Genomic DNA, 16,724 nt, shown 5'->3' with positions numbered 1-16,724 from the left:
CCCCAGCGTTATACTGTTGTCATAGTATACATCAGGTACATAATCAATAATGAAATAATTTTTGAAATCGGTCCAGTATTTCACGAGATAAGCGTCTTCAAATAAACAATCTCATCGCTTTTATGTTATTAAGTACTAGCGATCCGCTCCAGCTTCGTATGGGAGCAATGAAACTTTTTCTTGAATCACTCTATCTGACAAAAATCTCTACATCGGAACCCGATGCGTTATTTTCAAAATCTTATTATGCAAAGGGACATATATTTGGATGCGACTTAGTTTTAGAAAATATACTTAGGATTATATATCCGCGGCAAGTTATGTTTATTTTATAAAGTCTAAAGAAAAATTTATATGAACTAAATAATGTATAGAGTGGCATTTCTTTGTATGTGGTTAGCCCAATACGATTCTGATATGAAATATTGCACTGAAATTCTCAGTTAAAATGCATTTTTAAGCGAATAAATTAAGAGTGTAAATTCTTATCCTATTGCACAAAGATCTAACATTATGATTGTTAATTGTTTGTGAAACGTGATGTTAATGTGAAAGTTTGCACACTAACGGTAATCACAACAAAACCATGGTCTAGGGGACTTATACTTCTTTTGCGAACGTAATGCATATAATATTCATTAATAAGGTTCCATATAAGTAGGTAATCAGTAAGTAAAACTCAGATATTGTAAATTGTAAGATTTTTCTTTTTTTTATACTCGAATTATAATGTTATAAGTTTATAATTCAATAAACATAATCGGTGAGATCAAATTTGGAACTAAAAAGTTCGGAAATGGAAAAAACTAACGGCAAAAACTATATTTTACTTCTATATTATATACCCATTTTTAACTTTAATACATAACATTTAACAATGATACAAACTTTGTATTTGTTGCAAAATTTCCATATCTTTAATTTTAAATTTATGCTATAATGGGCGTAAGGAGAAATGTTAAGGAATTAAAATTCAAACAAGTATTCCAATTATTTGGCCTAAACTTTTCTATTAATCGATAAAGGACTCCCAAAATTATTTGCTTTTTTTAATTTTTTTTTTCGTATCTATTTTTTGTTTTTCATATTTTTCTCATAAAAGTTAAGGTGATATAACCTTATAATTTTGAAATATATATAAAATAGCTGCGACTTCTTATACGAAATTTCCCCTGATATTATAAAATACCTAAAAATGTAGATACAAAAGGTTACACCCCCTAGCACCGCCCCATTCCAAATAATATATTTCATGAAGGGTGATTTTTCTTTCCTCAAAACGTGTTACAAAGCGCTGCCAAACATTTTGATATTGATCCCGTTATTTCCATTATTCGTAACTAGAGGGCAGTGTAAAATACTGCCATCCTGCTAGATGGCAGTATTTGACTGCTCTAAAAAAGTAGAAATATTAAAACTGCCATCTATACATTGAAGCAGGAACTAAGTTCAGCAAAAGGTTTGTAAGTTTTAAGTTAGTTCACCATAAACTTACAAATCGCTAGCATCAGGTTTTTTTGAAACTGTTATAATTTTAAAGACCGTTAATGTCTTTGTTTGTAAAAACTACTAAATATATAACTAACTATAACAAATCGGATTCAATACGAATAATTTGAAAAAAAAGCTTGATACATAAGATATATGGTACGAGAGCAATAATTTGTTTGGATTTTTGAATACTCAAACGCATAAAATGAGTAAAAAATATAGAACCGTTCAACCGCGCAATCTTCATAATCTTTAATTAAAATGACATTTTTAATTTACCTCCATTAAAATGTTCGGTAATACGTAATCCGGTAATAATCTTTTCTGTTTAAACTTACACCTTGGAAAGTTTAATGCAAATGCTGTAAATAAAACCTGTTCAACTAGTTTAAAGTTTTGCTTAAAGCTGCGCTATGCAGGTGCAACGGACAAATTGGTCGAAACATAGGTAAATTGTGATGCCCTAATTTTAATTAATACATTCCGAAATCGATATAAGCATAAGCTTACCACACTAGTTTGTGTTACAATAATATCTCTGAGTATTTGAATGACTCAATACCATTAAAAATGAGAATAATCTGTGTAAGCTATGAATCGTTTTCATGAAATAACATGTAGTAATTTTATCGTCATAGTTAACTGGGTCAAAGGGCTTTAATGAATTGATAAAGTTCAATGGAATATTATAGTTTGCTTATGACTGTTTTAATAGTACATATTTAATAGTTTATTTAGAGTATTTCTGTTATATCATTAATATTAACAATAGGAAATCATCTAGAATTTTAATTTCTTTTTTTTTTGTTTTATTATTGATGATAAAATAATAAATTTGATTTTCATAATACATTTTAGAAATTAATGACTTTTAAATGGATTTTAAACGCGAATTATTCATTGTATTATTAACCCGACGTTTCGAACACTTTAATTTCTAAATGTATGATACTCACGTAAAATCAAACACAAGAAAATTAAATACCTAAAAATTTAATGAAATACATTTTATTAAAATGTTTAAGATTGTGATTCATCATCATTCATCATGAAACAGCGGAACTATTTATTTTGTGTTGTCAATTTAATATTAAATATTTTAAATAATTTGCTTTTGAACACATTATAATGAATATAGAAATTAATAACATACTTGTATATTATTATCTATTCATAAAATAGTCATTGTTAATAAGCACCGTAAGTGAAGCTGATAATTATGAATCATCTTTAAAAATAAGTAAAACATTAAAAGAATTTATAATAAAATTTATAAACCGACAGAATCTACAAGATATAAGAGTGGAAATTCCATTTATTCATAAGGGGAGCGAGGTACAATTCTCGAAATTAGTTTATGTAATTTATTTTATATTTATGCATATCGAAAAATAATATCTCTAACTAGCAAAATTAATAATATACGGGGTGAAAGTGAACGTGACAATCAGTCGAGTTTTATTATTTTCCAAACTTGTATTTTTTTCTTTTTTGTGCGCGATCCATTGTTGTTGCATAATAATCATTCATGGATTAGATTAGCGACAATAGTCTTGACGAGCAAGTTTGTCAGAATTTGACAAGTCCACGAGGGGACTTCCTTCGGCTTAGGGTAGGTGAAAATACTTCACCTCATTTTAATTTACCGTCTTTATTAACAGTTTAACAGTTTGGTAGCGATTAAATATAATGTTTAGTTTATTTAATCCAAAATGTAACCCTTTAATTTGAAATTTAGTAACATTTATTTTCACTTCTTTATTTTTGCCAAAAAACATAAGTGTATAATCAAAAGCATAACCAAAAAGCTGCGTCTGCGTCGATACGAAAAAAAAATCATAGTTTTTTTAGTAAATCGTTATTACTGATAATAATATTTATATAATAAAAATGTTTATTTTTAAATAGTAATAAAGTGACGTTAAAATTAATAATTTCTACAAAATCGAAACCTACTTTACCTAAAGGTAGTAAACCTTTTCTTACTATTTTATTTTTAGCCATCATATAGAATATTTGAAAATAAGTTAATTAATTGATAATTTGTTGATATTGAAGCATATATTATTACACCAGGTAGTGGATTTGATTCTTATTTTCATTGAACAGTTGCATATTTAGTAGAGATTGTTATTGCGTGAATGGAGGAGTACGGCGGGAGGCGTGTTGTTGTAGTGTGGTATTCCGTATCTTGCGACTGCTAGGAATGTTCTCCACACTGCGCCTCGCCTACAAGTCACAAGTGACACATTTTGGATTGGGGTAAAGCAGCCGGCGCTTTCGGGCAGCGTACACGTTCCGTTAACTTCTCTATTTTAAAAACTACTTGCTTGGCTATATCCGGGAAGGGACAGACCGCATCAGTGCGCGCCGAGTGTCGACACCACTATTTTCGTTGCAGTCGAGTCGACTTGTCGGCCTACACGCCGATTGCCGCTCCGCGCGCACGCGCGTCCGCTCCCATGCACTCCACAAATTTTGATAGTTGATAACTTGTTTTTAATTTACCGAGAACGTTGAATGAACTTGATGTTAATAGTGATTTTACGAAATAAAGAGGATGGATTGTAATCGAAGGTGATATTTATGGTGCATGTTGTTATATTTTTGTTAACATGAGCGGAAGCACTAGCGGAAATGCAGTTCCGTCTTCGAGTAAGTTTTATATTATTATCTTATTTTGTTTTCTTTTTTTAATGGGGGTAAGTTTTTTTTGTTTACATATATATACATGTATATTATAAAATTCTGATTTATGCTATGACATTCTTCAAAACCAATCTTATGTCTGACAAGTCATTCAAAATATCTGTTTTTAAATAACAGCACAGAAAGTCAACATTAGAAATTGTTTACTACATTGATAATATTTGAATTGAGGTTAATGTCTCGTTCATTGATGTCGCACATATGCGTACCATTACCCAGTATAACGTTAATCAACAACATCGTATATCTAATTATAAATATTCCATTACAAAGGGTGCATGTTTTTAATGAATTAAATGCTTTTTAATATGAACTTGTTAAGCTATTCAGTTTATTTTTTATACAAACAATATGCACATTAATAGTAATTCAATTATATAAATAATTCATATGCTTAACAAATTTGCTATATAAATCTAAATTTACTCAAGTTGAGTTTCTTATTAACACCATGTTTAACTGTATGGTATGCTTAATATTTTCGCATTTATTAACAAATTGGTTAAGGGAATAAAAATAACCAAAGAATTGTTTACTGTGTGTGTGTTGTGTTCAACGCAGCGCTCTACGTTTCTGTTCTAAGTTACTAGCATCGCGGTCGCGCCGTGTGAATACATCGAACGCATTACTTCGAAACCAATGAACTGTATTTCTTTGCAGCAGGGCTTATATTATTAAGGAATTCAGCGGTCTCTAGCTTTGTGTGAGTTAAAGGAACGTGTGTGCGTTATAGGTCGACTGCATTTTCGAAGGACTATAATCTTTGATCCCCACCACTACTCTACTACGTGTTTTTGTCGTTGACATACCAATGTTTTGGTTAGGAGAGTTGTATCGACATTCTACTCGGTTATCGCTTACAATTTTATTGTTTACAAGTCAAGGTATGGATATCCCCTATTGCATCGTGACTGAGTATACATTGAATTTAAATTAACTATTGAGTGGTTGTAATACTTTGGTCGTGAGGCGTAAGTCATTCAGATTAAACAAATGCAGGGTATTCCAAAAAAGAATTGTTATTCATGCAGAGTAACCTAAGAACTACACATTTGGAATTTTTAGAAAGTCGATGTTAAGTAACGTTACGTCCCTACGGCCGCGGCAGGGTCCGAGTTCGTAACCAGTCAATTAAATCTGAATGGTGGCACATTTAACTATCTCTTTCACTCCAAGCAAAAGATCCCGAAGAGTACGCGCCACTTGACGATGATTCATGTTTGAATTCCATACCTGCGATTGATAACAGAACTAGTGAATGACACAACATTTTAAAGTACGTATCACTTAAATACTGAATAATCATTTTTGCCAAAAACACGTTTCTTAGACAGATTAAATTGTGCGCATTAGTTTTGATACATATCAGATGAAATAAAAATATATGCGCAGTATACACAGTTAATGCGTCAGACAATTTTTTTCAGATTGATTCTTATAATATTCTTAATACAATGTACGGGCAAGGTGGTTAGCTGGGCTTTATCAAATAACTATCATATCGGCCTCTCCTTGCCTCGGTTTTAGTGAAAATATGTGACTGGTAAAGTTAGATCTCAGCATTGTACAGAAGGAAATCAAATGACAACTTTAGCAGATTTAATTACAAATGGACTAATTTTGTATTTATTACCTAGGTGTAACCCATTAACAAAGGCAGAGGTGATAGTAAATTATTTTTTCACCAAAAAGGAGATTAAGTAATATCTTTAATATTTTATTGTATATTCAGAAAGTCCAAATTCAAGTAATGAAACCTTGTTTAAAAGGATTTATCTGTTATTATCTATAAATAAAAGTCTTTGCTAAACTTTTCCCTACCGTATTAATAAATAATAAAAGAGATGATTTTCTTAAAACAACAGCTGAAATAAAACTTTTGCTCACAAATCAGTATTTCAACAGCTAACTCACGTACACATAGAAGGCAACACAAGTTACTGGCGTGGTAGAAATACTTGAAGCACGCATAGTGTTTCCCTTCCTGATTTTAAAATAAGTCGAGCTTAAATTAACTCTGCTTTTAAAATAGTTTAGGTAATCGCTAGGAACAAGTCATAAATTGGAAACGTCACGACTTCCTCGTATTTGTTATTTGATCAAATGTATTTGGGGACGCGATTTTAGTATTTTTCATGTTATTATACTTTCACAACTTTTGTGTAAATTTATAGGAAAGCTTAGTAGAAGTAGGGCTGTTACAGCGTTATAAATTCACAAACGAAACTAATCGTATGCATATCATCTTTATATCATCAATATAGTATGTGGAGTGTTTAATGTATAGTATTTTATAAAAGTTATTGCGACATATGATACTATTTATCACAATTTATTTAATTTACAATTAATCCTATTCTGGTAGTATAAAAATTACCTTTATATATTCATTACAACATAGAAGACAAGAAAAACCATTAAAAAGTAACTATAGCAAAACGTAAACAAAGTAGACGTTGCGTATGATGATGAAATCATACAATTAATGACATGTAACCTTGTTTAAATTAACGATGCCACTTTTATACTTTTATCGGCATATGCCTGCAGTCTTGCTTTGATTTGTTTTTCTATGCTATGACAACTGAAACTTAATTTTTTTTATTAAATTTTGTATCACAAACAATCTCAGTATCGATGTGTATAAAACAGAGAATATTTAAAAATACGCAAATACAACCCTACATGTGCGGCGCGAGCGCGTCACCTCGCACCACGCTGAGTAAACACAGCCCATACACGACGCGGGTGCGTCTGCTACCAGAATGCACTTGCCTTACACACACATTCTTTTGGAAGGTACTACATGATACAGAACAATCTTTGAATATTTATACTTTAATCCCTATTGACTGCTATTCATGTCTCAGATGACATAGATGTAAGCTTCTGTTTTTCTTGTTACTGAGGCACACAAGCCTTGTTAAAATAAAGATGTTAGAAAATGTTTGAATCGATAAGTCTTTTTGCATTAAAACGTATATGTTAATTTTCGTAAAGCTCACATTCCTTACTCGTTTAGTAACATTTAAAATACACTGTTGTGGTATTTTCTTTCTGTACAAAGGCTGTGTACAACCGCCTTATGACAAGACCAGTTATCTTTATTTTGGAATGTTTTGTACAAATATTACTCCTTTAAGTACATAGGTCAACACGATAGTAGGAGAAAATGTTTGTGAGTAACTTCACTTAAGATGTTAATGTATGTGAATGAAATTTGTGTGTTGTTCAAATTAAACACGCCCTATTCGTTTTAAACTAAATTGCTGCTAACGTAATTTTCATGCTTTGTAATTTCTTCTCTTTATGGGTATCTATAATAATTAATGAATAAGCAATTTATCAACGTAAAACATACTATGTTTTATGAAAGTATATTTTGTAAAGACATTATATTTGGTTATTTTAAATAAAAATGTATCTGTAACAAACAGAATATCAAATAATACAGTTAAATAAAACGTCGTTACATATCCACATTCTAATAAACGTTGACGTAAAATATGGACAAATACGTTAAATGTAAATATTGGTTGTAAAGATCGCCGGCATCGGCATTGTACGGCATGGTGTCGGAACGCAACGCACGGTGCAATGTGACGGGCTACGGCAATGAATGAAGAGGTACCAGAAACGCAACCTAAATACCGTACATTCTTTAGTCCCCGTCGTTGCCACGTGTGCCGTCGCTTTTACCTACCGCCGGCGCGCCGGCTGCTTCTCTGAACTCTGAAATGCATAGAGTGGCATCTCACTTAGATGCCACTCTACTCTCGACCGACCGAACAAACAATTAACCAACTATTACTTTAAAATAAACACCATCCATTAGTCATATTAATAAACTATAATTAGTCATCAATAAAATTATAGCTAAAGACGAATTTTCGTTTTTAGCCCGGATATTTGCCATTAAAATAATTGAGTCAAAATACACGGAAGCATAGTCATCAATACTAAGAAATATGAATAATACGTTTAAAACTATTTGAATACAAAGGTACGACATGTTGTGTGTTACCCCGACGCTTAATTAAAAGTGGGTATTGGTATTATTGAGTCCCTTGAAATGAGGTCTTTAACCTTACCAGCTAGCTTTGGTGATATCTACACATAAAAAGAAGAGTTCATTCTTTCATTCGTTTCCCACGTTATTTTTTGTGAAGAAGTCCGATAAGGGGAATAGTAATACCCTTTCGTAGTCCTGTAAACGATCGTGGGCCCTTATTTATTGCTAATAGATTTCCAAACGGTAAAATGTCTTAGTGTGTATGCATTTAGAGAGAGGGGACAATCCACTTAATGCAATCTAACAAAAAATCAATTACGTTTTAATATTCATTTTAAATAGTTACTGAGAACGCTCTTGATATACATTTGGTGAATAGTCAGAGCCACGAAAATAACAATTAAAAATATAACATACGTCGTATTATTTGGAGTTAAATATTTGATAGACGGATTGAATTTTTGATAGCATTCTCCATTTATCTTTACGACAATATTGATTTTATCACCCTGTTTTGTCGAATAAGAAAGTTCATATCTGATTAATTATTTATATAAGACAGAACAAATTAATTTATTCATAATGTACAGCAGTTTTGAAATTCTTTAGGAATGTTATATGGATAACAGTATTATATTTATAATACCACCGCGCATAAATTTATTTATTTAAAGAAGTACCGCTGAGAGTTTATAAATGTTCTATTTAACGCGTTAAATATGGTCTGGCGATATAGAATTGAGCCCTTATTCTATTTTACCTGGATACAAATTGCGTAGATTTTAATACAAAGACCGTTCTTTATTTTTGAAAGGTGATACAAAGGATTTTTTGCTTGCTGACAAAAGGTGTGTTTTTTACAGGTGCGGGTAGCGCGAGCAGCGGCGGTGTGACGGGCGTGACGCGGCGCGGCCGATGCAAGTGGTTCAACGTGGCGAAGGGATGGGGCTTCATCACCCCGGAGGATGGTGGACAGGATGTGTTCGTGCACCAGGTGATTGATTATACGTTCCTAGTATCACGATTCATGTACAAGCGCATGTGCTGACTGTTGTTTAACATCAGTGCTCATAATAAAATAACTCTACTGTATACTTGCGGCCGGTGCAAATGATTCACAGTGGTGAAACGTCTAGGGCTTTCTCGTTCCAGAGGACGGATACTGGTCTATATACATGGAACAGGTGATTTTTTTTTTATGTCACAGTCGGCAATAGAGCTGGTGGGACGCCTGATGGTAAGCGCTACCACCGCCCATGAACATTTGGAGAGGCATAAGGTCCATTCTTACGCCTCTGAAAATAGATTGCCGACTTTAAATTGGGAAGGGATTAAGAAAGGATTGGGGAGAGGAATAAAGGAAAGGACTGGGAAGGGTAAGAAAAAGAATATAAGGGCATCCGGCTCCCCCACTCACCGAACGAAACACAGCAGAATGCTATTTCACGCCTGTCTTCTCTGGGGGTATGGTACTTCCCCGGAGCGAGCTGTCCCAATTCGTGCCGAAGCGTGCTCGACTAACACATAAAGAATCTCGAATCCTCCACATGATTGATCCGTATTCCTAGTAACCAGCGTGTATGTTCAAATATGAGAGTAGATGTATATCACATGAAGAAATTAAATAACAACAGCTGTTGATTTGAGAAGGAGTATGTGTTGGTTGTAAGTTTTCACTGAGCTTTGCCGTTTAGTAACTAATTTTGACTTAAATAAAAATAATAACACATGCTTTTAAATGCCACATTGTGAACCCTTCAAAATAAAATTGGCTAAATGTAAACGTGTATCATCTACTCCAATTATTTTGCATCTCTTATTCACTTCTATACTGTGCAATCACAACTTAACAAGCACATACTTGGGAATTCACTCAAAAATTATGACGCTATGATGATAGATGGAGTCAGAATATTCTAGATCTAGATAAAATAGCAAATTCTGTTTTTATTATGTAATTTTCGAACTAAACATAAAATAATTAATGGAAATATATAACACTATAACTAAAAACTAATAAATAAAAGTATAATAAATTTTGTTACACTTAGGTTTAACTCAAGAACGGCTGATTGGATTCTATTGAATTTTCCTTGATGATTTTCTCTCATCGTTGGATTATAGTTATTATATTTGAAATTGTAAAAATAGAGTTCCCGGCCAAGCCAAGTTGTTTTTATGATAGAAAATATAACAACAAAAAGTTTAGGACAAATTCTTCTTTTTATAGTTGCCTAATACCTTTGTTGATTAATTAATAATAGTAAACATATTTCACCCATTTGGCTTCAAAATTTTAAATATCTACAATAATTGTAAAAATAAAATCCAATAGGGAAAAAGCTCAAGACATTCGAGCTTTTTTAAAAACAAGATCAACGTTTCAACGAAGGCTTGGGTTTAGCTACTTTTGTTACTACAAGTTCAGCAAGAAATATTAAGACTATAGAAAACCATATGCCATATTTTATCTTACAATGTTTGACACATGCTGATTTAATATTTATTTCAATTTACGTGTAGTACTTCATAGAACTATGAGATTGCATCATACCACGAACCTTGTATCTACTCTGTAGTTGATTTATTTTAAAAGAAATCGTAAGAGTAAGAAGCCCGTTGACAAAACACAGCGTATCTAGCGGTTGACCTGATAGTGAGCTTATTTGTTTGTTCGGCTTATCAAGTCCGGATGTTTTTTTTATATACATTTACGCCACTAAAGTTGTACTTCGGTCGACTGCAAGCACGTTAGCGTTAGAATTTTGTAATAACAAGCCAAAAGCATGTAATTGAGTATCAATAAGGTTCATTTTATTGGCATGAAATGTTACTTCATTTTTCTATCGGGCACAGGGTGACGATAAGGTTATTTGGAGTACAAGAAAAACTCGATAATGTATGGATTGACTTCATTCATAAATGATTTGATTATTATTGATTTCACCTAAAATATGTGGATTGAAAAACTAAAAACAAATCCATTAAAAATAGTTTCTTACGTGATATTAATGATTTGTTAAAAAGGACACATCGAAGCTAGATAAGTAAAAATTAGAAACAACATTTCTGAAGTTTAGATCTTATCGCATGTATTGTCAATTTTAATATAAAACGTTCTCACATCTAGTCCGTGTGTCTGTGTGAAATCACACCCTATTTTCACTTTACTATAAGATAAACACGTGCAGCATGGTGTATGAATTCACTCGGAGAACTGTTACCAATGTGTTGGATAACAAATCTGCATCTTGAGTCTCAGGATTTCAATTAGATCGATTTGAATGAGAATAATTGAAATGGGTACGTTTAGACCATGATAAGGCAAATGGATACTTATAGGACAGCCAGTTATCTCTAAGAATTCGCGTTAATTTCCTTTGTGTAACCAGTTTCTTCTCTCGTACCCGAACGTGAGATTGGTTAAAAGAGTTTAAAGAGTCGTACACTTGCTCGATGATGTTGATATATAGATATAAATTTATATACACATTTTAAGATAGTTAACAGCTAAGGTTATTAACCACGTGTTCTATAGTACAGTGATATCTTTATAACATAATATTCTTCCAGAGTGTGATACAAATGCCAGGCTTTCGGTCACTTGGGGATGATGAATTGGTTGAATTCGAATGCAAAGAATCAGACAAAGGGCTAGAAGCGACACGTGTTTCCGGGCCTTCATCTGTGGACTGCCAGGGCTCACACCGACGCCCACTTTCTAAAAAACGCTTTAGAAAGATACGGTATGGTTCATATTTATATTGACTTTATTATTTTTTATTATAAATTGTTTTGTGGTCAAATTTTAAACTCACACCACCTCAAAAACAATAAGTTTAAAACCTGTATATTCTGTCTGTCCCTTCATTTTGTCATCTCTCTCGATATAGTGAATAGGTTTTGCCATGAAAATAATGAGTGTAGTGCCACATTCTCTAAAGTTTGTAAGGATGTGTATGTGTTTGTTACTCTTTCACGCAAAAAGTACAGAACCGATTGCAATGGAATTTATTTATTTTATTTAAAACACTTTATTGTGCTGTTAACGCAGCAGAAACAAATACAACAAAATATTTAGTACGTAGACAGGCGCAGCTGGTAGTTTATATTGCCACAATATAAACCATACTAAAACCAGACTATTATATATCAACCATACAATTTAAAATAATTAAAATCTTAATTGAGTAATTGAATTTAATTTTATGTATAATATTGTAATCTTTACTTGTATTATACAGAATAAAAAGTTTAGCTTTTCAAGGGTTAAACTTTGACTGTTTGTAGGGGGTATTCTAAAAATGTATTTATTCAATGGTGAACATTTTAATGAAAACAGAAAACTACTCATGACTAACATAGGCAAGAAAAGCCAAGTTCAGTGGCTACTATGGACATAAACTGAAATATTAAATCACTTTTTCAAAATACATATCACGGTTATGTCTACTATGACTACTGATACTGATACTGATATAGATATATATTCATAGCTCCCACGTACATCTTTTGTTTACCTAATCAGGGATGCCTGATTAAACTGACAAGTTCTCAAAATGGTGTAATTTTGGGGTTGTTCCAGGTGTTACAACTGCGGGGAATTCGCCAATCACATTGCAGCCAAATGCAGCATAGGTCCACAACCAAAGAGATGTCATAACTGCAAGAGCGAGGATCATCTTATCGCAGATTGCCCTGTAAAGGTCTTGTTTATTACTAGTCATATCGAAGACAAATTAACTAAGGCTGTCTGAAATGATGCAAATATGGATTTGATATTAGCACATACATGTGAAACATGAACGGTACTAAAACCAAAGCAGATAAAGAGCTAGCCTAAACAACAATTTATTTTCAAAATCCACAATTTCATTAAGATGTCTTTTGTTTTTTTTATTTTAAATATAGTTCATTATAAATTCGAAGGCTCGAGACTAGATCAACGTTAAAGAAACAAATAGATTTTCACATAGCAATTTACGAAATTTGCATCGCGAGCAGAGCCGTTTTGTACATAAATTAAAAATTCGAAGACATATTACTTGTCAACTCGAACTTATCCAGTGTGGTGGATTATGGCCCGAACCCTCATAGAAAGCCTGTATAGCTGTAGTAGTATTTGTATATGCCTATGATGATGATAATTTTAACTGTTTAGTTAAAGCTTAAAATAATCCAGGAACGAAACATTTTCCTTCCTAGGTGGAGAAAAAGAAAGATGATTCGCAGTCGAAACACTCCAGCAGTTCTCAAGGAAGCCAAGAGGAGAGTCCGCAATAGCATCGCAACAGACGCTGTATAACCGGCTTCGAACAAAATTTAGTTAGATATTAAGTAGAATTTTAACGTTGTTTTCTGTTTGTATGACGATACGTATACGTATCATGGAAATTTTATTCGATTAATCTTTATGTTTCGGTATGCATTTTTCATCAAAATTCTAAAAAACGTGGCCAAAGAAGTCGGTTATGAAAATCTTCACACTCACGCCGAAAGAGAGATGAGCGGAATTTCTATAATCACGTTGAAATATTTCTATAAGTTTTAGTGTCATGTAACCTTAGTATGAAATCCAACTACCTCATTGAATAAAGACAAGTAAAATATTATTTTGTATTTAAGTACAAGACTGATGAGAACAAATACATAAAGTACAAAAATATTTTACTTATAGACTTTTATGACTTAAGTTTAAAAACGTAACGTAGTACAAATTTTATGTGTTCGAGTGTTTTATACTCTAATTTTTTTTTACAAAATAATTATACCCAAAGTTGTGTGTCTCTATGATATGACTATTTTATATATATGTTATTGTTATATTACGCCCAATTTTATGTCATTTAGGATTTATAATTTAAGTTATAAGGTATTATTTAATTTTGAAGTAAGGATAATTATAATACCACCGAATGTTCAAATGTTATTTTAACTGAAGTGCTGTAAATACCTCTGATAACAATATAAGAGTTCCGATGGGCGATGCAAAAAGAAAAATGAACACTAAAAAGTTTTAGTTTATCACACGTTACATAGCAGAAACAAACAAAATAAAAGGAACGAACGAAAATACCAATGGAATCATGTATTCGGCAAACAGGACAACAATTCAATGGAATGAGCGATTTACATTTTAAAATAATAATGTATATTTAGATATACAAGAGGAAAATGCATGTTCATATTTTTCTTTAATATCCATTTCTACACCATTTTTTAGTTCTATTATCACGTATTTACTAATATAACTATGGATATACCTAATCACGTGCATTCCGCAACACAATTTTAATTAAAGATATCAAAGTTATTATTGAAAAGTTGACTGGAATTGAAAATCTACTTACTTAAATAATATAAACATTTTTTGGTTTATTTTCGCTCGTCTCCGAGATGCTTATTTTACAGCTGTTCATGTTTTTCCTGTTATATAATAACCTGCCGTAATGTAAAATTTGGTGATTTAGCATGTGAAATATTTATTTTGCTCAAATTTTGTACAAATCACTCAGAGCTCGATGCAAATTATTAGGTAAGAAACATCGAAAACATCAAAATTTTCAAACGTCTTAAAAAAAGGAGAGGTTCTCATTTCGACTGTTTTTTTGGAGGTTATCTCAGAACATTCGACAGGGTGAAGCGATTTTCATGATTCCGTTTTTATTTGAAAACTTATGCTTCCGTGTGGGCCTAAATTTAGACTAGTTCTGACAATTATAATGCCGCTTAGTTTTTTTTTGTGTATAAACATGTCTATGAAGTCTATGCAGTTGAGGTCTAGCAAGAATACGAAAAAAATTAAACGAAAACTTACTCATACCTTTTAATTTTACACCACAGAATGTGCAAATTGTTAATTAGCATACAAATGTTATCTTTGAAATCGTAAAATGACATTTCCACATGTAAATCACGTCCACTGAACGTAATTTTTATAAGTAGGTTCATGTATTTCTAGTTCCCGATTGCCTTCGACTGAAGCAATTTTGATTGATGTTATTTCCACCGAAGTATTTCAAGCTATCTACAAACTAGTCATTAAGATTTTTTTCCCATAGACAAGGATGTTCCGAATAACTGCATACAGTAATGTGACACCCCTCTCGTGTTTTTGTTTTCCTAAAAACTAAGTTTTAATGTTAATACACTTAATTTTCTGAATAGCTAGTGCGATGATATCCCAACTCTATTGAAAAAAGTTATGGATTTTTATCGAAGCATACTATATGTATACTTATTAGCTTCCTAGCTCAATAAAATTTCACTGTTTATTCCCGTAAGCAATTATCTATCATAGTTACGCAGTTACACGCCGGGTGCACACGAGTTTAAATTCAAAGGAAGTCCTTTATCACGTTATCAAAAACTTTTTGTCTAATTGATGAAGCAATTAACACATTCGTGTCACATTTACAATCACCCATGATAAGTTCTTCCACTACAGATCTGTTAAATTTAATGGTATTGTAAAATACACGTCAGTTTATACATGTGCGGTTCAGCTTTAAATTTAATTGTTTTTTGAATTAATAATTAATTAGCTTGTTTGCAATTTAAAATTAAAATTATATCGTGTTTTGTGAAATGACCAATCAACTGTTAAGAATGATAAATTGTACTTACATTGTCTAAACGAAGCATCAAGTATCGTGAATATTAAAATTTGTCTATGAAGTGTAATACTGGTGGCGTGTTGAGTTGCATTAAACTGATTGTTTTTAACTTCAAAAGTTTTCTGAATATAAAAACAAATACAATTTTATAGAAGTAAGCTGTAGTATTACATTTAAACTGATAAATAAAATTAGGTATTACATATACGGGTTTTAAGTGTCTATTTTAGGTTAGAAGTGTAGTTATTTATCTATAAGTTTTTGAAGACTATTGAAATCATCTACCTCACAATTTATTAAAGTAAGAGAGTCTATTAATAAGTTAATATCGTAAACATATACAAAGTCTAGAATTATTATTATTTTCAACGTATCTTTGCCAAATGTGTAAAGATTATTAGTATTTCATATGTTTAGAGTTTAATTTTTGTTCTTTTTTTATTTTTCAAAGAAAAATAAAATTTTAAATGTAGTATTGATGTTTTATTGAAATGATCACAACTACCGCTCATTACCCAAATATTTAAATTAATTTTCATATCCAGTAACATCTATCACGTTGACCCAAACACAAATGACCTTGATCTGACTTTTTCTGAAAATACCTACTTGTATTATATCATTCAATATTTAATATTTCCATATGAAAATATAAGTATAAATTACAATATTTTTTCCTATTATCATGAAAATATCGAACGCTACTTAAAGTGAAATGAGTTAGTGGAAGACAGTCTCGTTTAGAGTGCAGCAAGTAATTCAACTCGTGTAGGACGTCATTACTCTTTTAGAGAAACGCGGGGGCGATCGACGATGGCACGTTTTTCAGCTGCGCTGGCCCAACCGCCCAAGGATGGGCGCTCCGAGGATGCAGCAGTTCGGAACACCTCGTCCCC

At 32.0% G+C, this 16,724-nt stretch overlaps 1 protein-coding gene across 1 annotated transcript; it reads left to right on the top strand.

The window, feature by feature from the left end:
* Positions 1-7,815: 7,815 nt before the first annotated feature.
* On the top strand, positions 7,816-15,745 carry LOC119831290 (protein lin-28 homolog). Its single transcript, XM_038354592.1, has 5 exons — positions 7,816-7,852; positions 9,076-9,206; positions 11,786-11,958; positions 12,798-12,918; positions 13,418-15,745. Exons 1-5 carry the CDS (start codon positions 7,816-7,818, stop codon positions 13,493-13,495), a joined length of 540 nt encoding a protein of 179 aa, XP_038210520.1. The 3' UTR covers positions 13,496-15,745.
* Positions 15,746-16,724: the final 979 nt, after the last annotated feature.

The sequence above is a fragment of the Zerene cesonia genome, chromosome 13 (genome assembly GCF_012273895.1).
Source record: "Zerene cesonia ecotype Mississippi chromosome 13, Zerene_cesonia_1.1, whole genome shotgun sequence".
NCBI lineage: Eukaryota > Metazoa > Arthropoda > Insecta > Lepidoptera > Pieridae > Zerene > Zerene cesonia.
The sequence above is the reverse complement of the archived record's forward strand: the minus strand, read 5'-3'. Positions and strand labels throughout refer to the sequence as shown.